The 26,985-nt window shown below is 44.9% G+C and overlaps 1 protein-coding gene across 1 annotated transcript; it reads right to left on the bottom strand.

Moving 5' to 3' along the window:
• Positions 1–3,674: 3,674 nt before the first annotated feature.
• On the bottom strand, positions 3,675–25,814 carry kcnk3a (potassium channel, subfamily K, member 3a; the record flags this gene model as incomplete). Its single annotated transcript, XM_079753750.1, has 2 exons — positions 3,675–4,639; positions 25,532–25,814. The coding sequence occupies 2 exons, from the start codon at positions 25,812–25,814 to the stop codon at positions 3,675–3,677; spliced, it is 1,248 nt and encodes a 415-aa protein (XP_079609876.1).
• Positions 25,815–26,985: the final 1,171 nt, after the last annotated feature.

Raw genomic sequence — 26,985 nt, 5'->3', positions numbered from 1 at the left:
TCCATCGTGCAGAAATTCCACAGTCGAGTTTGTCCCTGAGGGCGATGTGAAGAGACAGGTGACGTCAAGACAGTGATGAGCTGCGACAGCTCACATCCATACCTTAGGAAGACAGCCCTATACAGGAAACGTGATTCATCGTCCGGAATGGAAGTTTAGACAAGATGAGAGATATGCAAGGTGAAGCGACATGTACATTAGTACATTCAAGTAGGGTGAAGGCTATGTGTGCGTTCAAGAGGTGAAGGAGAGGGGCTCATGCATGTTATGTAATAAAGATCAGAACAAGAATGAGAAAACTGGGATCACACCTGTCATGACATGGTTACATTACAATGGTACGAGGGATTTTTTCTCTACCGTATATTAGATACATTAGAAAATGGGTAGACAGAGAAGCAAAAGTATGTCACTAAAAGGCCAGGGGGAATTGTTTTTACCTTTTTTCTTTAGTTTCATTCATTGTAATAACAATTCTTCAAAATGTTCTCAAAGGATTCATGCAACATACTGCATTTCATAGCATGGGGTTAGGGAAAGGGTAGCTCTAACTCTTTTTTAAGAAACAGCTTGGAAAATAAATGAATAATTACCTGATATAAATGAACAGCAGTATAAATATTGTACTGTATCGCTGCACTTATTCTCAATAAATGACAATCTGTATGTCTACATTTATTTACATATTTATATACAGACACTAATATAGCAGGGTCTGCACCATTTATGTAACCATAAATGAATGTTTTAAGTTAACACATAACATTAAGTGTACAGTGAGTAACCATAAATCAATATAAGTTAATGCAATACGCCTTATTATATAGCATAATTGTAGGGGTTGAGGTCAGTAGGCGTGAATACCTCAGTTTATATAAACAACTTTATCTTTTTTTAACATGAACTTCATTAGAAGACCATTAGTTCACTGTTCATTAAATGTTAGTTAAAGTTGCAATACATAATTTTTCAACTAACTCGTAGCTTAAAGTTACCTGTTAATATCTGTAATCAATGTGGATACAGTGATTTTAATAATGTTAAAAATAAAATCCCATCCTATAACCGATATATTCCTCAAATAAAATATGCTCTGCTAGTTTACAGTTATTAGTTATATTACAATTAGTACTATGGTACTAATAAAAATGTTTGTGTCTGTCATGGTAGTGTTTTCTCTGGAGTATTAAAGCCAGGGTACGAGTGTAGGGTTAGCAACTCCCTAGTGAAATGAAATGAAATGATTTGATGGCCTAGCATTTCGTCTACCTACAAGTCGACTAACTTCATTCGCTCTACTCGTCTAATCTGTCTGCATGACCGGAGTCTACCACAAAGCTAGACTGGGTTCGCCGAATTGCCTACACTAGCTAGGATTTTGTTGGTTTAACTTGGAGGGCTGTCAGACTGTGAATATAATCCTTTATATTCACATTAATACAGCAGAGAGCCACACTAGAGAATATGCTGAAACACAGCCTTTCAGCTGATAAGCTAATAACTCAGAGGTGCCTATTATTTAGATGAACAGACTTTAATATGATGGAAGAGGATGGAACTATAAGCCCGGAAAAGTATAAATTGATGTATCATTCCCAAAATTCTCTTTAAGATTAAAAGGTGTTCATGCTAACCCTCTGTTGAATTGCATTGTGTCCTGTCTGAGTAGATGACATTATCTATAATCATTACATATCTTGTACTTTTCACAAACCGTTTATACACCGAAAACAAAGCAGGATTTGGGTAGTTATTTTTATTTTGAATACCTGATTACAAAATTAAATATGGTTATGAATAATATGCGATTTGAGTTTTCGGTGAGCAAAGGTATTTTAAATATGTTAGTTTGATATTGCTTTGGTTACAGTGAAATACAAAAAAACATTAAAGCGCTTTGAAGCTAAATATACAAATGTCTGTGGTGGCCAAATCAGTACCAGCAGAAAAATAGGCAAATTAAGTAAAAAAAAGAAAAAGAAATGTATTTTGGAAAGATGGAGGATTCTGAGGGTAGAGAATGGGGTAAAATTCTGCAAAGTAGCTATAACCTACTACTTGTTTAAGTGTTTAAGTTGGGTTGTGTTTTTAGTCTGTAAATGGAAGTCAAATGTTAGCTTCAGCAACATGCTATTTAACCCAGTGAACATTTTGGAGTGTACAGGTATTGCCCCAATTTGAGCTATCACAAATAGCAAAAATTATAAATGGCTGATCAGAAAAACATTGCTTGGTCTGAAGGTGGAATAAAAGTATGAATTAATAACTAAACAATCAAATGACTGAAGGTGTGGTTTTAAATTGAGGTGTATTGCATTTCTTTTAAATAAAGTGGACAGAAATTTTCAAAAATATTCCCGCATCATCTCTCCTTCAATAATCTCTTGAACATATTTCTACACCTTTCTTCATTCTTGTACGGAAAACAGTTTCATAAAGTACCAGAGCAAAAGCTGATGCATAAAATGTGTGCCATTATGGGTGTATTCTTATTACTGAGGTATGCTTCTGTACTAACTCTCAGGTCATTCATGATTTAGTTAAGACAACTGAGAGGGACAACAACAAGATAAAGAATTCAGTTTGGGGCACATGCATTTATAACAACAACAACAACAAAAGATACATGAAACACATAAAATCAACAAAAGAAACCTGAAAAAAAAGTGTTCAATTTCTCTTGCATTGATATTCCAATGCATTAATGGTTGTACAACAACTTTAAAGTGCAGCAGTGAAAAGATAAGACTGAAGTTCACAAAGTGAGCCACATGCTCTGTTAAACTATTTGAATGTAGCTGTGCAATATGAAAATGATGACAAACAGTGACGCAAATTACATACAATTTCATATAGAGACAGAAACATTTACAAAAAGATGTCATTAGAATGGTCTGTACAAAATATAACATTGAGAATTCCTTGTTTCTTTTTTGAAATGTCCTTCACAAGTCAATTTATTCAATATCCGACCAATTTTATTGAAATGATTGTCCAAGTCATATTTCCAAATTGTATCTCTTGAAAAACAAAAGAGCTTAAAATAATTTGATTTCAAACTGATCTTTAAAACACAGGTGAAGAGACAGATAGTACACAGCTGCTATTTATAGATTCATTTATTTGGAAAAGGTAGCATATATCATATTTCACCAACAAATTTGTCAAATAAAAAAGGTATATATATGCTCTATATATACTATATATATATATATATATGTCCCTCTGTCAGTGAATATTTTGTCTCACAGTGTAGTGTCTTTATATTTTTTGGAATATTATTTTGTATCTAGTTCAGGTGCAGGACCTTGTTATTCCCTGCTTTCAGACATTGAGCCATAAATGCACGTACCTTTCTCAGCAACCAGCTGAGATATTCAACCAGTTCACGAGGGTACGTGCCTATGAGCCAATGGATATCGTCAAAAGTCTGGAGGTGTCGTTGTAGTGCAGTGTACGGCAGCAGGTGCCCTGACTCCATGCTACCAGAGAGAGGCAAACATCTCATCCACTGGGTCCCTTTGACAACCGGAGCTGTGCGTTCGCAAGCGGCACACACCCCAACCCCAGTAGCCCTGGCTGGACCTATTGGTACATCGTCCCGGCGCATTAAAACCAGCCTGAGACTCTAACGTGGCGGACCACAGCCAGACATCGATGGACCTCCAGGCCCCCTAGATGGAGCTGCGGCGCTTGGCGAGTCCCCTGTAGGTGTTGATGCTGTGCAGCCCCGTGGACACAGAGCTGATGCCCGAGTGCTGGTGCATGCTGCACACGCACCCGTTGGAGTGCAGGGGGTTTGAGAAGGCCTCGCCCTGCTCCATGTAGGCGTCCGACGAGGACAGGTCCCGGGGGATGATCATGGGGATGGAGTACTGCAGCTTCTCCCTGCTCTTGTACCACAGGCAGGAGCACATGGACTGGAAGTGGAGCACCTCTGCGTACATGTTGCGCAGACCCCGGCTCGCCGGCCCTCCACTGCTGCTCCCCATGCCGCCGCCGCCGCCGCCGCCGCCGCCGCCGCCGCCGCCGCCGCCGCTCCCCCCGGCGCAACCGGACGGCGTGGAGGAGCAGGAGGCGCCGTCCACCACGCAGTGGAGCCGCTCGCCCGCCTGGCCGTTGACGGCGGCCAGGAGCGCCCGCTGCTCGGCGTCCCGCCGCTCGTCCTCGGCGTTCATGGTCATGAAGCGCAGCACCACCAGGTTGAGGAAGGCCCCGATGACCGTCAGGCCCGTGAGGATGTAGATGAAGCTGAAGGCCACGTACTCGGGCTTCTTCTGCAGCGCCTCGTCCTTCTGCAGGGCCACGTAGTCGCCGAAGCCGATGGTGGTGAGCGTGATGAAGCAGTAGTAGTAGGCGTGGAAGAAGCTCCAGCCCTCGAACTGCGAGAAGGCCAGGGCGCCCACGCACAGGGTGCTCATGCAGGACACGAAGCCGATGATCACCATGTTGACCATGGACACCTCCGTGCGCCGCATGCCCATGCACTTCTTGAGGCGGTGCAGCAGGTAGCGGACCAGGGTGTTGATGCGCTCGCCCAGGCTCTGGAACATGACCAGGGTGAGGGGGATGCCCAGCAGGGCGTAGGCCATGCAAAACGCCTTCCCGCCGTCGGTGCTGGGTGCAGCATGGCCGTAGCCTGGGGGGGGGGGGGGGGGGAGAGAGAGAGGCACACGCACAGAGGTGAGTGGTAAGTGGGACAGACCCGGGTAACGTCTGCGGATGATCCAGTGTGTGGGCTTCAATAATGATGAAGAAATAAGGAGTCGAGACAAATTGCTTAGCCTTCACATTTCAGTATTTTCTGTGTTTTAGAAACAGTCATAATATTTCTTTAATAAAAACGGCTTTCTTTGGTGGAAAGATGGTGAATAATTAATGGACATTTGGTCTCTGTGGGGCTGGCTTGAGCCATTGAGGACATTTGCCTCTAATTATTCTCCCTGCATTTTTCCTATTCAGAAGAAAATGAGCCCAACACACTGCGCTGCTGTTAGTGTTTATGCAGCCAAATACAACCACGCTTTCATCTGCATTTATTAATATGAGCAAACAGGACAGCTTTACATGGAGGCTTTCTACTCCTTTAATGCAACAAAAGAATAGTTATCCAAAAATACAGACAAACTCCAACAATGAATTATGGGTCATTATCCTATCATACTAAGCTACCATTGGGGTGAGCTGCCTGTCATTGGGGTTTACATTTTGCTTCAAACATGGTCTTGTAAAAAGCCTGCTGAAAGTTTATGTAATCTGGGATCTGGAGAGATGAACGGTGGATTATTGAAGGACAAAGTGTCTCTCTCAGAGTTTTTGCCAGTGGCAACTTCACAAATACAGTGTGGCTTTGGTCTGTCACGTTGACCCTGTTCCCAAAACACTGCAGTGGAGGGATTAGCGCAGCTCTCAAAGTGTGTTTTCAGGTAAAGTGTCAACATTAAATTCCTAATTGAGTTTCCTTGGTGCTATTGCTGTGTGTTATGAAATGGAAAAACCCTCTATGGGCGGATATGGTCTAACGCGGCGGGTCGTGTTTCAAACACGGCAGAGATACGGCCGCCCTGATAAGGCGAATGAAAAAAAAACAACTTCATTTTTCCCTTGTGCTTGATTTAATTTCTCTCTGACACCGCACTGCTCGGTTCGGCCATTTGTCTGTCTGGGGACGGGTTTTGTTTCAAGCTCTGCCAATAGTGCCGCCAAACTAATGACCATTTAAAAATGAAACATAGCCCAAGTCAGCCAGGAAACATGTGCTTGGCTTCGTGCACCTCTTGAAAAAGGGGCGATCATTTACTCCTTTGACTTTATCCTCTCTTTAATCATTCATCTCTACTCGTTACTTCTCATGCTTTTCTCTCTACTTTCTCCTCTCCTGCTGTTGTGATGACTGTTGTTAATATTGTCCCATTGCCAAGCTGGCCATGGCTGTGAGGATTTCTTAGCCAGGGTGAAAATAAGCTAATTGCCCTGTAGCAGAAAATGGCTATCAGTTGCGTATGTTAAATTTCTCACTATTTCCCAGCTGATCAATTATTTATTTTCTCATTTCATGTGATTATGCAGAATTGCTAAACAGCCACCTTTTCTTCCAGGTCTAGACTACCCAGAATCCTTCAGCCTATATTTGTCTTTGAAAAGGGCGAAAATCCCTCCTCAGCCATTACCCTGCTCCTTATATTACAGCTCTATGAATGTTAATGCGCTCTATGGCTCACATATAATAGAAAATAGCAAAGTCGCAATTATATCCAAGGCAAATTTGCAAGCCTGCCCCAATGTGAAAGGGAATACATTTAAACCTAATGAGAAATGTGTCACAATTCAGCGTGTTGCCATTGTATTCGACATGCATCTTGGTTGCATAATATTATGTTAGTAGAGACAGATTCTCAATGTGTGTGTGTGTGTGTGTGTGTGTGTGTGTGTGTGTGTGTGTGTGAGGGGGGGGGGGGGGGGGGGGTACTTGATCGTAAGAGGGAAAATCCTTTTCAAACCCATCATTACCATTTTAAATGTTGTATTTTCCAGTCGAATTAACAATCTGCATCGTTTCCCGGAGCCGTCCACATACGATGACTAGAAAGACAACAGCCCATGATAAAGATAATAGGTTTGGGTAATAGCTTTGAGATTACGTCAGTCGGGGCCACAGTGGCCGTATCAGCTGCATCCATCTCGTGATGTGTTGGATAAATATTGACATTCGCATTTTGGGTCCTTTTGTCTCAAGCTGCCAGTGGATCCAGGTAAACATGAGAGCCGCAGGCTGCCTTAGAAACCAGCCCCTGTCACGACACGGTCAGGGACCGCCATGACCGCGGAGCCGTTAGCGAGCGCGGGGCTCGTGGCTAACTGCTGACAGTACGCAGGGGGCTGAAGGTGCCGGTGTCAGCAGTGTCGTGGGCGAGAGCTGCTACTTCTACGTTTAGCACCGCCGTTCTGCTGGTCACGTGATCCTGGGCTTGAAGGAGATGTCGTGTGAAAGGGCGTCGTGTGGCAGCGTGCGTGTGTTTGTGCAAGTGTGTGTGTGTGTGTGTGTGTGTGTGTGTGTGTGTGTGTGTGTGTACGTGTGTGTTTGTGTGTATATGTGTGTCTAGCACGTGGGGAACGCCACCAGCGTTGTTGTTGTTTTATCCCCGCTGTCGAGATGGATTATTTTGCTTGTTCTTACAGTTAAGAGCTACAGTAGAGCTCGCTTTTCTCGTTTTTTCGAGAAACGTCCTCTTATTCGTACACTGATTTAAAGAATGTGTAAAAACAATACTTTGACTACTCAACAATCTCTACAGTGAAAGTCAACCTCGGTCAAACCTTTTTTGATAGATTTATTTTCGGGGCTGATGATAAATATGTCCAAAAGAAAGAAACAGCAAACCAAGGCTAATTGTGTCCTAACTTCATTCCGCAATTATCATGGGAAAGAAAATATGTGTATCCTCTGATAAGCGATAAAAGCCTTTTTCTAAAAGAGCCATTAGCCATAAACTAATGAGGATTGAGTGTAATAAAGGTCAACAGAACACAGGTGCACCCTCTCCTTCACCCCCCCCCCCCCCCCCCCCCCCCAGCAACACCACAACCTCTCATTATCGAATCACAATTCACAACAATATGATTCCAGCCAATGCCTGGAGCCACAGATCGGTGCAGATATCATCGTAAAAAAAAAGAGAAAACCTTTCCTTATCTCCATGAAAAGCAGATAAGTGCTGTTGATATAGTTTCATTGGAGAAAACACACACACACACACATACACACACACACACACACACACACACACACACTACAGGCGACCGGTTTCACAGAGCTGACCCCAGGCCACGTAACGACTTGTTACACAATAATTGCGCAGCATGAATAATTTCACAGGGTTTTAATCGCCTCCTCATGTTGATTTCACCTGTCAGGAGCTCGAGTTTATTCAGCCCTGCGTCGTATTAACCGCCGCCCCCCCCAACTGAATCCAATGTGGTCCAAATTAAATCCACTGTGTATTCTCGTCGCACGATACAAATGATGATGAAATATTGGTGCCGGGGCTGTGTCTGTTCCCCTGGGTGCTGGTCACTGTCTGAAGATGAGTATGTACGAAAGGTGGGCGACTCAAGCTGCCCCTCCCCGCTCCCTGTGATGTCTGTCTCCAAAGTAGCTCCTGATGCGTCCCATCGTCTTCATTATGCTGATTAATCAGGCAGAGATAGAAACAGGGCTTTGAAAATACATCAAAGGCTAGCATAATGTCCCTGTTAGGGCTGCGGCTCTCAGTCACACTATTACATTGTCATTGATTACCAGGCACAATTTGTTCTGGGCTAAACAGACGATGGGGACAGAACACGTTTATCAACTCCAGAGAGCACATCAGCTGGCATAATGGGGCAGGATTCTGCAATTGGCGGTGAATCTATCAGAAGCTAATTTAGCAGTCATTTGTGAATGTGTGCATTTTGAGTGTCTTAGCGTTGTCGCGGGTTTTGCCGGCCTTTAAATCCAAGGTCTTACTCAAAATACAGAGAAAAACAGAAAGAGAGAGAGAGAGAGAGAGAGAGAGAGAGAGAGAGAGAGAGAGAGAGAGAGAGGGATGATTGAATTTACTAGCGACATTCCCAGACCCACACAAAGACGTAGTGGGGTTGCGGCATAAATGTTATACAACATGACGGGCTGGATACAAATGTTATAAAATATGACCCGTTGCAAACATATGTTATGCAACATGACATGTGCGTACAAATCTTATACAACACCACATGTTGTACAGAAAATCATGTAAATCAGCTGGACAGAAGCTACAACGTCTTTCAAAGTAAAAGCCCTGCAGCACCTCTGAAGTAATGGCATAGCTTCGATGGTGAACTTGAACACGGTGATACTTTGAATCCATAATACAATTGTACCACTTACAATTATTTGAAAGACAATCATAACCATGCCCGGTTCTGTTTTGTCCATGTTCCTTGAAAAAAAAATTAGCATTCCAATTTTCAACCTTAATTATCAAGATTCTCTTTGGTTCGTATGGCCAAGGGCTCTCTCTCATTACCCGACCGGATGAATAAATAATTAACACACTAAATAAATAAACAGCATTAATTTGCTACAGTGCTTCCAAAGGGGAGCATGCTTCTTCAGAAAACAAATAAAAATTAGCAATGTTTGCGGACAGATTTGGCAGGAGCAATGCCGCTAACTACACTGTGTTAGTTCCCAGCGCTGGTCACATACACATGTACAAACAAAGTTTTAAATGAGCCAGGTCTCCGTCTCTGTTGAGAGGACATTGCCAACAGTGTATAAAAGCCGTGGCGGTCTATAAACATATCGTCCCATCTGTGTAAGCAGTGTGTGAAGGACGTGCCAAAAAGGTCTGATAGCAAATTAGCATATTCCACCATGTAAGGTTAGCGTAGCTTTCAACTTACAGGTTGGCCCCGGTTTGGCCTTTAATCGGACGTCACTGTTGGTGGAGCTATTACGCATCTCTGGAATACCAGAGACCAAAAAAAGTGGGTACATTCAGTGGCAGCGCAACTAATAAATAGCACTCCATTCTGAGAACCGCTGCACATGCGAGCATCAGGCTCTCGTCTCTCTCAGCGCTACGCGTTCCATCTGCTTTTTTTTTCTCCATGTCACAGCTGTGCGCCGCGAAAAAAAAAACCCTCAAGTTATCGTGACTGCCGTTCCATGAATCTAAAAAAGAAAAAAAGCGGGTCTTAGGCACGGCCGTAGCGATTCCCACGCTGAGGGGATGCTCCGTCGTCGGCCCCCCGTTCCGAAGGCGCGGCGCTCAGGGGGCTCCTCTGTCAGTGGGTGAGTCATAGACACCTCAACCTCCAGACAACCCCGCCGCTGTTTACTCAGGCGGTCAAACAGGGCCTGGGGCCTCCCCATGCCTCCTCTCCATTAGCCCCCCGAGCCCCGCCAGGCCCCGTGGACAGCTGCTCCTCACACCGCCCACACTACAGCTCCTCTCGGCCCCCTCATTCCTGGCTCCTGACTCCTGGATCCCATTGACACGGGAACCCATCAGCAGAACACCAGTTCCAGTCAATGATGATGACTAAAACAAACACTTTCATACACTCTCTGTGGTGTGGGTTCATTCATTTGCCATGAGCTATTGATTGATAGGAAAAAAGCCATTTGTTGGGAAGAAGCGCATCTAGATCAAGAGATATCTGTACATATTGTTCTGGATTAGTAACACCGTCATCGCACACTTTATCTCAGGTTTGCAATTGCACACAATGGAAGTGCAATTGTATTATTGGTCGCTATTTGGGGTGAACCGGCCTTGAGTTTGCAGTGTGCAACCAGCTAATAATTGAACCCTTGGATATCAAAGGGCAAAACTTGGACGTCAGAACTCCCAACGAGCAACCCCCCCTTCCCCCACCCAACCCACACCAATGGGAGGAGGGGGGGGGGGGGGGCAGCAGGTGCTGACCTCCCCCTCCCCCCTCCCCCCAGGAACCACATAAAGAAACAGCGTACTGGCCATGCCAATGAGCCAGGCTGGCAGCCGCCCCCCCCAACCCAACACACACACACACATGCCATCATTCACGCATCAGAGCCTCCTCAATCAATAGGCCCAGGTTGATGCAGTGCCGGGCGCTGCAGGACGCATACCAATAGCCCCCCACGTTGATCCACCGTCAGTCAACTGCGACCTGATTCCCCACACACTTGTGTAAAAAACATATGTGTTCTTTTTTTCGAAAATTAATTTCTCTTGTGTCAGTGTTTTTCTTTTTGCAGCACTTACAGTGGCACGAATATATCTGCGTTTGTGTGCTTAATCATAGAGATTGTTGCAGCTTAATTGCAAAACCAGAGTCGAATCGTGGCACAGAGCCCGGTCGATAAACAATGAAAATAATGAGTTCTGGGTAAGAGCTCACTCAATTTTGGCAGGGATAATGTTTTTATAATGTCATTTTAAAACTCAATTGTCATCTCCCCCCCAAAAAAAGAGAGAAACGATTTAAATCCCGTGACGTATTTTACCCACTGCCAATTGGATAATATTTATATTGTGAAATTCCAGCTCTTGTCGACAGTTGAACCGCACAAGCTTAAAATGCTCCGCCCCTCCGTCAACCAGATCAAACCTTTTTTCAAAGACTTTGAATTTGAAGGGTTCTCGTGATCGTGTTTTCCGGGATATGGGTTCTATGCTCATCGTGTTGTGTATGTGGGTAAACCATGGCTGGCGGTCCAAAGTAGTGGGAATGTCCTTCGCTCTGCCCCCGCTGGTAGCTTGATGACGTCTGTGGTCAAACATGTGAATGCTACAGTCAGCCAGTGAACCATGACTACCGCCGGACTGAGAGAGCATGAGAGAGAACGAGAGCGAGAGGGCATGAGAGAGAACGGAGGGGAGGAGGAATCGAGAGGACGAAAGAGAGACAACGTGAGAGAGTGAAAGAGAGAGAGCACATGAGAGAGCCAGGAAGGGAGAGAGAGACAGCATGAGAGAGAGAAACTGAGCGAGAGAGCACGAGACAGAATGAGACTAAGAGAGGAGGATAAATCAGGAGAGAAAAGGAGAGACAACGTGAGAGAGCCAGAGAGCATGAGACAGAGCAAGAGAGGGAAAGATAAAGATGCAGTAAGAGAGTGAGAAATGAGCGTAAGAGAGAGAGCGAGAGCAAACGATAAGGGACTCATTTATCACCGGCAAACCGATGCCAGAGGAGACAGCTCATTGGCACCAACAAAAAAACAAACAACCAAAAGTTGTTTTTTTTCCCGAGGTTGACGTTAACTTGGTTAGCCTGGCCGTGCGCTCCCTAAATAGGGCCTGGGAGCCTGCGCTAACCAATCCAGCGCACAGATGAGAGCCGCTGACATCACCAGCCCTATCACAAACACTCCGCCACCAGGTCTCGGACCGGAGGACACACACACACGCACACACGTTCACAGGAACACACTGTATACACTCTGATGTATATGTGTCGCAGGCTATGTCCCCGCACGCTATGCCTTCCGCCTCTCCGCTCACACTGGCGGCACGGCGCTCTGATGCGTGGCTTTCAGCCTTGGCCCGGCCTGCTGAGGTCCCGGTATCACTGCGGTGCAGGGCAGAGGAGAATCAAGGCAACTGTAAACAAATAAACACGAGCAAGGCAGCCGTGTCTAAGCGGGTCTATTTCTAAACCCACGGGCCCCGGCGAGGTTCCTTTTTAGGGGATATGCGATGAAACCTTGGCAGGAAGTCGTTTTCCATGAAGTCAGCGTTGCACGTGTGCGGCATTCCAGAAAGGCTGTGAGTTTCCCGGGAGGATAATTAGATAAATCTCCTGATTTATGGCTTAAACCCGAACGCTCATGGGCGAGCGTTTGAAAGTTGAAGGAGGTGAGAGAGCGATAAAAGAAGGGTGTGAGTCAAGGGAAGGAGGGGAGGATAGAGCAGGACGCCAAGGAGACTGAGAGGTTGAAGTCGGAGTTGAAATAAAACATTAGTCAAGTCAATGTATTAGTATAGCAGGCCTTTGTGCGGCGGCTACAGTCTCAAAGGGCTTCACGGGCCCATATTGTACAACAGCCCCTAATCATAAGCTCTCTGAAGGGCAAGGAAAAACTCCCCAAATCCAAAGGGAAGAAACACAGAAGAGGGATCCCTCCTTCTAGGGAGGGTTAGGAGCGTGATAGGTGCCGAATGAGAAGACAGATGATCACAGAAAACTTAAACAGAGCAGAAGCAAAGGTTACGTAAGAAACAACATGGACATTAGGATTTTGTTTCTATCCTCAAGGCTATTCTTGAATCAGATGCACATAAAAAAAAACAAATCAACGTCTTGAATGCTCCGCAAACGCCCTGAGTGTATGGGGCTGTTACAGCAGGCCATCTTAGTGCATGTGGTGGTGTGCACGTGGCTGCTGTTAACCATGGAATGAAGCTGCCAGGGCATCCAGTCATGAAGATTACGTAACATCACCGGGCATTCACTCCTCTAATGTATTAGGCTGGAGATTTGATCGCAAATCTCCAAACCGGCAACCAATAAAATAGAAACATGTTCTCTGCATTCTGGAGGAAACACTAACCTTGAACAAGAGACACTGGCTTAATCCTTAATTCATTGTGAAAGGAAGTGTTTTCCTTTGTAGTCATTTCTAATGTAGGAGCACAGAGTTTCTTTTAGCAGGTCATGTAACGTGATGGAGAGATCCTGCTCTTGCAGGTTGTGTCATGTTCACCAAAGTGTAGAGTTAAGGCGGAACCTAGACATGGGACTTAACAGGATGTCAATCACAAAGTCAATTCGAGATTCAAAAGCACTTATTCAAATTGCAGATTCAGTCAGATGCTTTATTTTTTTTTCCAGCCTATATGTAAATATGTGTATATATTTGTATATATATATATGTGTGTGTCTGTTTGTCTGTCGGGCTGTCTCTCTGTCATTCTGTCTGTCTGTCTCTATCTGTCTGTCTGTAGATCTGTCTCTCTGTCTGTCTCTGTATGTCTAGTAACCTATTCAATTCACACATCACACTTTACATATTGGTTTCAGCCTCACGGAACACCTACTGACGGAATCACAACAAGGACAATACACCTGTCCTCAACGATCAATAATCGATTAGTTTGAATGGTAGTTTGCTTGCCCCCCCCCCCACACACACACACACACACCGTTGTACGAGACCAGTGGTGCGGACAGAAGCGTGCCTGATGAGCCCAGAACACAGAGGGTACGCTCCAGCCAAGTGGTGTGTAGTTTGACACGCATGAGGAGATAATGCCACGGTGAGGACAACAACAACAACAACAACAACAACAACAACAACAACAACTTCAACTGCTATTCCCCATTGTATCGCATCAAACCTACTCACTCGTCCACATTCATTCTAGGAATCCAAGGCAATCGATGAACGTTGTGTTTTTGTTGCCTGGGGCACACGATTGGTTATGTTGTGCTTTCTTCTTCTCAATTTAAAATGGCCACCCAAGACAGCCAATAGGGTTGCAGGTGTGAGCCCATGATATGTGTATATGCTGTGTATAAAGTTAGAAACCACAACGTACTGCAGACCTGGGGTGGATGAGCGCCTAATGTATGGACGGGCATGGTTATTCTGGGATGTCAAGAATTCACCAGCGTAGCCACAGCCGGTGGATGTTTTATTCAGCCCAGAGCTCTCCTTTTAAAAATAGCTGCTGTCAATCTTGCCGCCTGTCCTCCAGTCAACCCCCCCCCCCTTCTCCCTTTGCTGCCTTATCTCCTTTTTCCTGTATCATGGACCCCTCTCTCCCGCTGTCCTCTTTATCTATCCGTCTCGTTATGTTTAATGCAGAGCGATTATGTTCCCTTCGCCTCCGCTGCCAAATCGCATGCAGGCGCCGCGGGCTCGGGCCGTCCGCCACCTGATTCCCGTCTGATGGACTCGCCGCACGCTGGCCCCCGTGCTGGCCCGGCCCCGCGCTGGCCTGGCCAGCACGCTGTGCTCGAGAAACAGATGCTCGTTTTCCTGAAATGACACATATGCAGCAGCAGCAGCAGCAGCAGCAGCCAACAGGAGTACACTGAAGGACTTAGACAGTGGATTGGCAGATACACCCATGAATAACACATGCTTGCACACACGCGCAAATGACAATGCCCACACACACACACACACACACACACACATGCACACACAGACGAAAAACACATTTGCATACACTCAATGTATGCAGTAGGGTTGAGTTTCAAATGGAAATGAGTGAGAGGGTACGTGTGTGCGTGTCTATATGTTTGTCTCTGTGTGTACAGTATGCGTGTGTGTCCGTATGTATGCGTGTGTACTTACACGTGTACCTACAGTGTGTATTGTGTATGTGTTGGCCTCAAAAGGTTTCTGGCTGCACCACCGCTCTGATTGGCCGGACGCCAGGGTCGGCAACCTATCACATGTCGGGGGGTGGGGGGAGGGAGGGTGGAGGGTGGAGGTCACGTGGTGCCAGGGGCCTCATTATCAGGCACCTGGCACAGCAACCTGCGCCCCCCGATGCAATTAAAGCAGGTAATGGATCTCACTTAGGTGTCATCTGAACCTCAGACTGGATCCATCTGGCCTCGGCTCTCCTCCTTCAGTCCACCTCTCTTTGTTTTTCTGCGGTTAACTGTACTACTAACTGTATTGTATTACAGTCGGTCGAGCTTATTTATCTCTGAACCAACACACGGAGACCTCGTAGTGAGAGAGGCGTGCGGGTGGAAACAATGGTGGTGGTGGAGGGGGTGGTGACAGGGGTGGTGGGGGAAAAGACTCCGATCCGGTTTTAATCTCAAGTACACAATGCTGTGGCCAATAGCTGCTCTTTGGGATGTTCTTTCACCGTTGCCTCTGTGATAGGAAGAAAACATAAATTGTTAGGAAAAACAGTAAATAAAATCTCACAAATGATGGCTGCACTTTGGACCACTCTCTCTAAAATCGAACAAATGACACATTTGAACAAGCTTTCTAATCAAAGCTTATCACACAATATTCGCTTTTATTGAGAGTGCAAATAACAACCGATCCGATTTCAGCAACGGTTAGACCTATGTCTCTCTCAGTGCAGCTGTCACCTCTATCAAGATGATTGGAATCGAGTGTGTGTGAGGAATGAAACCCATTTCCTCGCGGCTCAAACAATCCGGATTGTTGAGTTTTTTTAGGCTCTTTCCAAGTCGGTAAGTGGGGAAGATGGGTGAGACAGGGATATTTTGAATAAAAGTGATTCTTGCGGGGATTTGCAGGAAGTGACAGATTTAACAGTGCATGTGGAAAGTCTCTGTGGTGTCTTATCCTTGAGAACCATCTCTTAGCAAAAAGGAAATCTATAAACACAAATATACAGTTTACAGCACAGATTCTAATAATTTTTTCACTCAATACTTGTGTTTTCGTGTGTGTGCGTGTACGTGTGTGTGCGTGTACTTGTGTGTGTGTGTGCATGTGTGCGTGCGTATGAGTGTCTGTGCATTTGTGTCTGTGTACATGCCTGCATGTAAGTTTCTATGTTTGTGTATGTATGTGCATGTGTCTTTGTGCATGTGTGTGTGTGAGAGAAAGTGTCCGTGTCTGTGAGAGTGTGGCCAAAGAAATGAAGGAGACTGCGCCTCACGTCTCCTTCTCACCTTGATGAGGGAGTGCGTCCAGTGCCTGGGGCTGGCCATATGGCAGACAGAGACAGACAGGACATAGACTGGATGGATGCAGCCTTCGTTTCATTAACTTCCCTCTCAGCCCTTCCAAGCAAAACCAGCCACACCAGGGAGTTGTCATTTTAGTATATTTTCCACATATTCTTTGAATAATCCCATCCGTGGCACAACCCTTTGAATAAAAGGTTTAGCGCTTTAGAGAAGATAACACATTTTTGGTTAGCATACGGGCCAGATGCTAACGGCAGAAGCCTGTACTGAGAACCTTGTAAACTGTGTTTGGAAAACGGTTCATTTGGTTTAGTTGTGTGCTCATTTCTCCAAATGATATTATCATACTTTAAAATCGGCTGACACATACGCCACTCCTGAGACTTATTCTTCCCAATGTGGTGTCTGCTGAGAACAACTGATTCATTCAAAGAGATCTCTACACGAATAACAGAAGGGGATGACTCTCAAATGATTTTTTTACCCACTGTAATTCTCACAGAAGCCAAACAAGAATAACCTAAAATCTTGTGTACCAGTCTCATCGTCACCAATTAGCCGCTGCAGTTTCCTGTTGTGTGTGTGTAGCGCCATGAACAACTATTAAAGCTCAGCCAGTGTTTTTTTAAATTTTTTTTATCCCACTCTCACACATTCGGGGTGTGAGAGGCAAGCAGATGCATCACTTCTGCTAGCTCTGGTGTCAGAATTACTTAACAGCCTGCAGAGAGAGAATATAGGGCCCAACAGCGAACTTGTTCTCATTTTCATCATTTCCTTCCTTGTCTTTTCTTGTGTATGGTGTGTGGGGGAATGGGGGGTGGGGAGGCTGACGTTATCAAGCCTGGGGTGGTGTCTTGGAACGGGCTCTTCTCTGTAAGAATATACATTGAGTGGAGTCGTCGAGAGCTCCAGCTCCCGCCTGCCTCCGGGACGGTGGTTATGGAGGACGTGGTCATCGTAGGGGTAGTATGTGTGTGTGTGTGTGTTTGTGTGTGTGTGTGTGTGTGAGACAGTCCACTTCATACTGGTCGGCTTCTGGGAGAGATGGAGCACGGCTAGACGCGAGGGGCGACACAAACGAGGACGCGGGGCCCCCAGGCAACGCGCATACGTTTGGACCTAGTCGGGGCGAATAATGCCTGGGAACGAACGCCGGTGGCCCTGGGCGATGGCTAGCATGAGCACTGGGCGTGCGCGTCTGGGAGCGCTGGAACCTTAAGCGGTGCGAAGCTGTCGAAGGCCCCTGTGAATTAGAAGGGGAAAATTCTCCTTGGTTTGTTATGGAAAGGGCCGCTGATGAAAGCCATGGATCAGAGCGTAGCGTAAACACACACCAGCGCTGGCTTTTCACCCCTCCACGCTCAGATGTGTTGTGTGGGTGTGTTAGTGTGTGGGTGTGTGTGGATGTGTGTGTGTCTGTATGTGCATGATCGCACTTCGCATCCACACAAAAACTCTGTCATGCACAAATTTACACTTGCAGGCTCTATCTCTTTCGCACATGCACCTGCGTACAAAGACAAACACACACACACACATACAGGACAGCGTGCACGTTGGGATGCATGGGCTACGGGGATCAGCAAATGAAAGATGTTGAAACAATATTGTCTCTTTTATGTTGCTGATGAATATCCACATTCTTTATGCATAACCATCCAACTGTTGCCATGTTGTATAATTCACACAATCTGTCAGTGTGTGCACAGGGAGAGAGAGGGAAAGAGAGGGAGGTCACACAATCTCCATGCTATGGCCAGGCACATGTAACAAAGCCCGCTGGCATCTCAACACACAGCCAATCAGCACGCAGCAGAATCCTTGCTGAAAACCATTGTCATGTTAGCAGAGAACAGTACCTGAGTCTGTTGTTCGGCTGTCATTTATCCTTTTTTGGTTTTGAGCGGTTTGCTGATCTAGCGATGCAGACCGGTGTTTATTGCTACATTTTATCACACTCTCTATAACTTGTTTGGTGTTTCAGAAGATGTTAGCATCATGTATCTGTGTAAAAAGTGAAAGTGCTGTTTGTCTCACGGCCCATTAGTCTGTGTCACACTGTATCGCTGAGCAGATCAACACAGGAGTGGTGGCTGAGCTCTCAACACAACTCGCCGTGGACATGCATTAACCCACATAGCAATCCATACAGCCACTTAAGATGATGCATACATTTATAGAGGTGGACATGCATTTACCCCAAGAGGGAAAACGTCTTCACAAAGTAATATTTAATCAAACACCAGGCTCATATGAGTGCTGTTGAGCATTGTTTGTCGCAAAATCGCACAAAAAAAACCAGATCTGCAGTATTCCAAAAGCGGAGTCGGAGAATCGTTCAGATTCAACGCCTGTTAAATCTTAATTTGAAGTAACACTGATCCACTGTCGCTCTCGTTCCTCCGGCGGCTTCTAGGAAACCTTGCTTCTATACGACTGGCTGGAAAAGGTACAGACAATACCTTTCCTTTTCAGGTCATGAGGAAGAGCCCAACCGTTCCACCGGACCCCCCGCTTTCATCCCAGAGACAGCACTCCCCGTGACGGTTTTACAAGCTGTCATCCCCCCCTCTAGACAGGCCCCGGGACGATGCAGCTCACTGCTTCCCCGGTCCTCCTGTCCGTCGCCATGGATATCGGCATCACTTGTTTACTTCCCGACACAATAGGGGAGGAAAGGCTGGGTCCTGTTCTGGATCTGACTGGGACTGGTGTCTTATTCTCTGGCAGAAAGCCCTGATTCCATAGGCTCCAAAGCACACGTAAACATCCGACTAGTGCAATGTTATATAATCCCTGCCAAGACGTTCTTATTCAATGTGTTGTTTTTATTACTGATTCAAATAGATGTATGTGTAGTGCCTCAATATGATTGTGGAAACGCACAATGTTTCATCCAAGCACAGCTGTTCTGTTGTTTGGATTCATAGTCATATCTTGTTTCCAAAGGACTGCGACACGACTCAGTTAATCTCAAATATCCAGCGTGGGAGGATTAGGACATTAATCAAACAACTTTACCTGTCCAGCTCTCGCTAGAACCCCCTGGGCTCCATACAGGCTCCTCCTCCACTATTCCAGCACACACACACACACACACACACACACACACACACACACACACACACACACACACAGACACACACACACACACACTAGACTGGAGAATCTTTTGGGGGAAACTGATTCGTCCTCTTTTCTTGGGAGCAATATACATATGCACAAGGGGGAAACTGTGATTTTGTTTGTCAGGCCAAAGGGGTTTATGCTATACAATGTCAATGTTTATATCCTGGAAACCGGCTCAATATAAATGTGGAGATAGAGAAGAGAAAGCCTACCGCTGAGTAGTATTTGATTTGGTTCCTCTCCAGCCTAGGACCTTGCCAGATTATTATGTCTACTAAATACAACAAGTTGTGTTTTTGCTTGGCGGCGGGTCTCAGGCAAGGCAAGCACGCAAGTTTCCATGCAAAAGGCCGACGTTCACAGCGCAGAAGACGGGCAGCAAAAGGTAAACATTGCCCCTGGCCATGTGAACCCGAAAGCTAGTCCCTTCTATCAACAAGCCCCACATGGTACTCCCACCAATCCCCCCCACCCCCAACCACACCCCGCGATGATGTACATCAACAAACGCTACCGACGCTAATCAAAGCTGGTTGGACTGTTTGTTTTCTTCCTCCAGTTTCTCCAATCTCACCCGTAGCCCCTGACTGCTTGGGCGCAGCGAGGGTTGAGTCTGAGGGTAAGAGGCTACTGAGCTGGATGGATCCACGCTGTGATTGCCTTTAAGATGATGAAATATCCACCTTTATTTTGTAAGCTGTACTGGGAGTATGACATGGTAGGGAAACACGTGGACTCGAAAAGAAAACTGCAAACGCAACCATCCGGTAATCTCTGCGCTTTAGGCTGTGCGATAAACTTTCGGGGGCGCGTGGGGTAAAGCGATACAGAGCGAGGGAATGAACCGTATCTTTAATAAAGGATTCTTGTGAGAAAGCTAGATGGTGGTCTGCTGTGCTGTGGCACTCAGAGCTCTTGTAAATTCAAAGAAGAGTGTACCGTGCGGCTGACGTCACTGGGAATATGACTTACTACTTTTCAGAAAATCAAATATCAAGTGTTGATAAAAAAAAAAAAAGAAGGCCAATGATTACACACTTTCTCATCTTTCCACTCACTTCTTGGAGAATTAAACTCTGGAACTCAACTCACTGCCCTGATTTGACTTACACACACACAAACACACACACACACACACACACATACACACAGACGCACACTCACAAACATTCACACACACACACACACACCCACACACTCGCTGTATCACACACAAACACATACACACACTCAAACACAAACACAAACACAGACAAACAAACACACACAAACACACCCACACTCACAGACACATAGACACACACACACACACACACCCGCTGTATCACACAAACTCTGTATTTCGGTATGTATCTTCGGCCCCTGTCACGTTTCATCTTCGCGGTTCTGTTTGCGGGGCCGGGCACAACACACAACACAACACACAACAAACAACACACAACCCACAACACACAACACACACTCATGGAAGGTAATATGCTTGGGCTTGTTTTACGTAACGACAAGTCAGGGGGGACGCTTGCATTGTGCAATGTCCCCCCAGTCTATTTTTAAATGCTTGCACACACATGCACACACACACACACACAAACACACACACACACACACACACACACACACACACACACACACACAAACACACACACAAACAAACACGTAAGTATTTGCACACACTACTTAGGATCATGTTTTTCCTATGATCAAATTAAAGAGAAGTTATTGCTGAGAGAATACTATGACCGTGAACCAAAAAAGCTGCAATACTTACTATTCAAGTGACACTTTGACAGCTTGATATTGTTTCCAATTGCAAATAGTTTTAATCACCATAATTTGCAAATTGTCTATGGCTGCCCAACACCCATCAACTCCCCAATGGAAACCATCAATCTATCTGATTGTGATGAGAAGAGCTTGCTTTGCATGATGGAATGGCAGTGTTGCGGATTGGATAGTAGTAGCTTCTGGAGTCACATTTCAATAGAGCCAGTATAATGTTCAGTATGGGGGTGTTCAAATCAAGACAGATCACGAGGGGACCACCTCTTGTCCAACAACTAGGCTGAGATCAAATAAGAATCAGACGGCTGCAAAGCAACCTCACGTCCAACGTGAACGTAATATGATCGCAGGACGGGGAAGGGGGGGGGGGGGGAGAATCAACAAAACAAAACAAAATGGGGGGGCGACAGCTAACAACAAAGAAGACACACAAAAGGTTCTGAAAACAAAGAAATGCCCGGCGTCGTTTATGCTCAAACTGACGGAGAACTCCTGTCGGATCCTGTTCTACTCGGCTGGGTGGGCTACACAGGTGAGCCTCGATAGCTTAACGAGGAGCAAGGCCAAAGAAGCGGCTCTGATTCATAACAACGAAGTATAAAATGTCAAGGGAAAGAAAACATGCAATCAAACCATAAATGTGAGCAGAAAAACAAAAAGGACAGTATGGTCCCTGAACCCTCCATCACTCATGTTTAAGGTGGAAAAACATGGAGACTGTCTCCTGTGACAGACTGAACCCTCTACGCCCTTGAAGGGGCCCACAGTCACACCTGACACTGGTCATGTCATCTCTTCCTTTTGTACACGTTAGCCTTCAGACACCGCAACGTGTTGTAGTCACACAACACATCAACATGTTGAGTGGCTTTTTATTTTTACAGACTACCACCAAATGGAATACCAAATAATCCGGGAACACAAACACTTTTACAAGGCAAGGGCTTCTCAGTCTTAGAAATCAAAGCAGATGTCTCCCATGAATAAGTCTGTTGCTCACTTAAGCCATATGCTCAGAGAGTACAAGATCACAGAAGCGGTTTGTTTTATGAGTTTAAATGTACCATTATCATGACAAATTGACTCTGAGATTCATGTAGTGATAATGAACCCAGAAGATATTCTTCTGAGCGAGACTGTGTGGGCTTGTGTATTTGTGTGAATGTGTGTGTGTGTGTGTGTATGTGTAAGTGTGTGTGTGTATGTGTGTGTGTGTGTGTGTGTGTGTGTGTGTGTGTGTGTGGTTATGCACGTGTGTGTGTGTTTGTGTGTGCTTGTGTGTGTGTGATTGTGTGTGAGAGGGCAAAATCTAATACATGTTATATACAAAAGCTCATAAGGTTAAACCTAATGCATTTTGTATTCTCGTTTCCCACAATACATTCCCTCCCATCCCCACATACAATTGGAAGAAGCTTCTCAAATAGCTGTCAGATAGGGTCAAAGATAGATGTAAACATGTGGTATTAAAGAGAATTACAGTCAAACTCTGTCAAATGGAAAGGAGAAATTAGCTGTTTTCGTAAAGCCAAAGTATAAACAACAGAAACATAAAATGAAACAGTGGCAGTTTTGCTATCATCTTTTCTGTGATTATTTTAGAGTGTTCTTTCTTTGGGACGTCGGACCGTTTCGGTGGATTAATTCATGGAAGAAGGTTCCAGCGTTAGGATGATGAGGGCCTGTTATCGTGCTCCAGTAGGGAGTATTCTTCAGGCTAATGATGTTGTTGTATCAGGGGAAAGAGTGGCCTCCATTCTCTGGATTTCTTAAACAACGTCAGACTTCTCTAGTTGTGAATTTGTGAATTTGTTCACAGAGGACGTGATCAAACATACGGGTGGGCTGGGATTGTGTGTGTGTGTGTGAGGGCGGGTGGGTTCCACTTCCACGACCAATAAGGTTTAACGTAGGCTCACTCTATATGGAAATACACAGACATTTCAAGGAACGAGCTACAATGGCTTATTATTCTCAATTGTAATATCGAAAAAACACCAACCCGCTGGCGACATGGCACATTCTGAGTGTGCCGTCTGGTGATTGTGTGTACGGGAAGACACAAAAGCTCTTACTGTCACAGATACTGTAGTGTTTCTTTCAAAAGATTGCATCAGCATGTTGTTCTTCATAAATAAACAAAATGAACCTTCTGCGTGATCATTTTCTGGAGATCAACTGAAAAACCACCACTGGGTAGTTGTTTTTGATCTGTTGGAATACGTCTTTGTGCATGTCGTTCCCTGGGCTCGGGACGTACTGGAGAAGCACTCTGCGACAGCTCCTAGCCGTATGATGTTATGTACAGAGTAGTAAACCCGGCTCTGCTCAGTGCAGAGGGCAGTGTACGGTGTGGCTTGGGATGGCAGGGAGGTCAATGGACCAGCGGGGTGCCGGTGCTGTCATCAATACTTAATGGTGGAGTGATAGGCTAATCGCCGTGTAGATGGACGGTCCACCAGGCTTACAATTACAGCCCGCTGTTATGGACACCGGGGTTAGCTTAGTGTGCAATTAGTAGTGAACATGTGATAGGGTTTCAGAGGCAGGCCCGGTATAAGGAGCCAGCGGTCAGCCCATGGTCACCGCTGTGTGTTTGTGTGTCTGTGTGTGTGTGTGTGTGTGTGCGTGCAGCAGGTGGGCGATGGGTGAGGATGAGGGTGATCCATATACAAACAGGGTGTTAGGGGGAGGTAATTGGCCTAAGCCATGTTCCCCATGTCCATTATCAGCCCTGACACAAGCGGATGGGATATGGCATCATATCATATCATAACATGTCCAGTGGTATATGATATAACATGATCTGATATGATCTACAATTATATGTATGATATAAACTTGTATGATATAAAATAATATGGCACATGACATGATTTACAATATGATATAAAATGAAATGATAAACAATTTGGTCTAATATTATACAATTAAGATATATGATGATTAACAATATAAAAGGATATGATATACAATATGGTTTAACATAATGTGAGAAGGAGAATGGTTCATATCATATATATATATATATGATAAACGGTGAAGGTTACATAAATCAGTGATTCTCAGCTGGCGGATGGTGACCTAGGGCATATTGAGTGGGTTGCATATTATTTACCAAACCTTAATCTTTAGAAAGAAGCCCATGAATTAACTAATGTTTCAATTTGAATTGATGTTTCGATTGCTTACTATCTTTTGAGTTGAGCCACAATTGTTGCAGCTCCCTGTTTGCTAGTGTTATAACAGTACATGAAGGCATTGTTGATGACTGCAATATTGGTGAATCATTCTTTTATTTCTGGGTGGTGACTTAATGACTAATGACACATGTGGTACCTGAGGCTACACTGGAGAACCACTGCTGCATACAAATGATATAACGATTGGATAGCAAGTCAAATGATATATATGATGTAAAGTATGTAAAGTTGTATGCTATAAAGTGATATGATATATAATGTGTTAACTGTTAGCTAATGGCCTAGTAATTATTTACTTATGGGGTTCATGTTTACTAATGGTGCTCATGTTAACTGAGGTATTTATGTATCAATTATTTAGTATGGTTAGGTTTCACCCTTATCCTGACCCTTATCCACCAACCCCAACCCTAACTTCTTTGCTGATGCTGTATAATAATGCTTATTACTGCATCAACTAATGTTAATTAATGTACACTTATTGTAAAGTGTTAGCCATTATATAAGATAATATTCAATGATATTATTTCAAGGGAATCACACATACGACATTAACATTATAAAAGGTGAAGGTTATATAAAATATACGCTATGATATGGGGGGTTGGTGCCCCCCCCCCATATGTCCTTGGCTAACAGCGGTACTATAACACAACATATATAATATACAAATTACATACAACATAAGGGTCTATCTAAATACATTTTAGTTATATAAACGCGAGTATATAAACATGTGGATGAATCCTGCATGCTGTGTTGCAGTGGCTTGCTCATGTCAACAATGTCGCGTCAAATGTCTGCAGACACCAACGTAGTAGAGTGAGGGGAAGTTACAGAACTGAATGGACATGGAGACACTATGTCCGGTTTGTGTAAGCAATACTTGCAACATTGACACCAGTTGCCCTAATACCAAGCCGTGAACACAGAGGAACATATGATCAATGTTATACATATTATCCCCATGAATGCAAGGCAGACAATTATAACGGGACGTTATTACGCACCAGCCTCAGCCTCAGGCCAGCGCTGTTCAGCTGAATGAGTTTTGGCGACAAGTAATCATTTATTCCAGCTATCCCTGAAAGGATCGTCAACAATGTGTTGGGCATGACGATTCATGTATGCAAATCCAATCAGGGTTTAATTCAAGCTGTCAAATATATTAACTTTTACAACGCCATCGATTCACATTGGGCGTGGTTTAGGGGGAGTTTAAGCAATCCTGTTTAGAAAGTTGAAAGCACCAAACGTACCTATAGTTGTGATGACCGTGATAGCGAAGTAAAAAGACCCGGCGAATTTCCACTGCACCCCAGCTTTGTGCGGCTTCAGCTGCAGCACCACCCTCTCCAGCTCGTCGAAGGCGTCCTTGGACAGGTTGTAGGTCTTGAGAAGTTCACTTTTGGTCTGGTCCAGCTCTGTCCTCGTGCTCGTCTCCTTTTCGGATTCCAACACATCGAAAATCGCCGCGCCGACTATCAGGTAGGTGAACGTGCATATAATCAGGGCAAGGGTCCTCACGTTTTGCCTCTTCATGGTCAGAAAGACTTTGTGGGGTTCTGCGGGAGTTTCGGCGTGGATCTTGAGGATGGGGAACTTGGCTGGCTCATGGCTGATCTGTTTCTCACAGAGTGGTGCGTCGCTCCATGCGCTTGGAGCTCTGAGAGGATACTACTGTTTGCCGAGGCGCGCGTTTTTCTATTGGAGCTGTTCATTCAGCACCACCCCGCCCACTGGCCAGCGGAACACCCCACCCCTCCCACGTGCGTGTGTGTGCGTGAGTGTGTGTGTGTGTGCGCGCGCGCGCGTGTGTGTGTGTGAGTTTGTGTGTGTGAGTGTGTGTATGTGTGTGTGTGTGTGTGTGTGTGTCTCTAACTCTCCCTCTCTCGCTCTCTTCTTTTCTCAGCAAATAGCTAAACGTTCTGTTAATTTGCCGTGATTGATTTTCTCTAAATGGTTCAATAAAAGACCTGTGAAGTCTAATCTTTCTCTCGCTCTCTCTCATAATTAATCAACAATTCCGTTTGTTATAAAACTTCTTAGTCATGTGCGTGAGGCAATTAGGATTGTAATGTCCTCAAAGAAGCCAGTGTCCTTTTATTAATGCTGTTGTTGTTTGTTTCCTTCTGTGTTAAAACATGTAGTGTTTTTTGTGCTGTTATGTAATGTTGATAATCATTGGATGTCCCCTCCTAGCGGTGCTCAGTGTAATCCTTCCTCCTTACCTAACCACACTAAACTCAGACCCCCTTTGCCCACCTGCCCCCGGCCGCCAGTGACTCCAGTTTTCAGCCCTGCCCCCTGTCTGTGATGGGATGTAGTGTAGTTAGACTAGTCTGTAGTATCGTTGTTTATTTGCACACATATCTTAACGTTTTGTGCTTTTGTTATGCGTTATGCTGCCCTTTAGTTGCTATTTCTGTTATGCTATTTGATAATGCTAAGTGAAATCGTTCACGCTCTTGTGAGCTTGTCTGAAGTCGACTTCATTATTTTTTTTCAATTATTTTATTCAATATTTTTTTACTCTTTAGGTAAAGCTTATTAAACATTAAAATAAAGTAGGAGCCCTCTTTTATTGATGTAGGCCTACTTGGTGAAGTCGTCAAGGTGATTATAAGCAACTTAGATTAGATGCTGGGCTTCAATAAATACCTAGTCTGTTCTGCGTACAATCGTCCCTCCGTCTCTTTATAGACAAAAAACA

This window comes from Pollachius pollachius (genome assembly GCF_949987615.1).
Source record: "Pollachius pollachius genome assembly, chromosome: 16".
Classification (NCBI taxonomy): Eukaryota; Metazoa; Chordata; class Actinopteri; order Gadiformes; family Gadidae; genus Pollachius; species Pollachius pollachius.
This window is presented reverse-complemented; position numbering and strand designations above follow the sequence as displayed.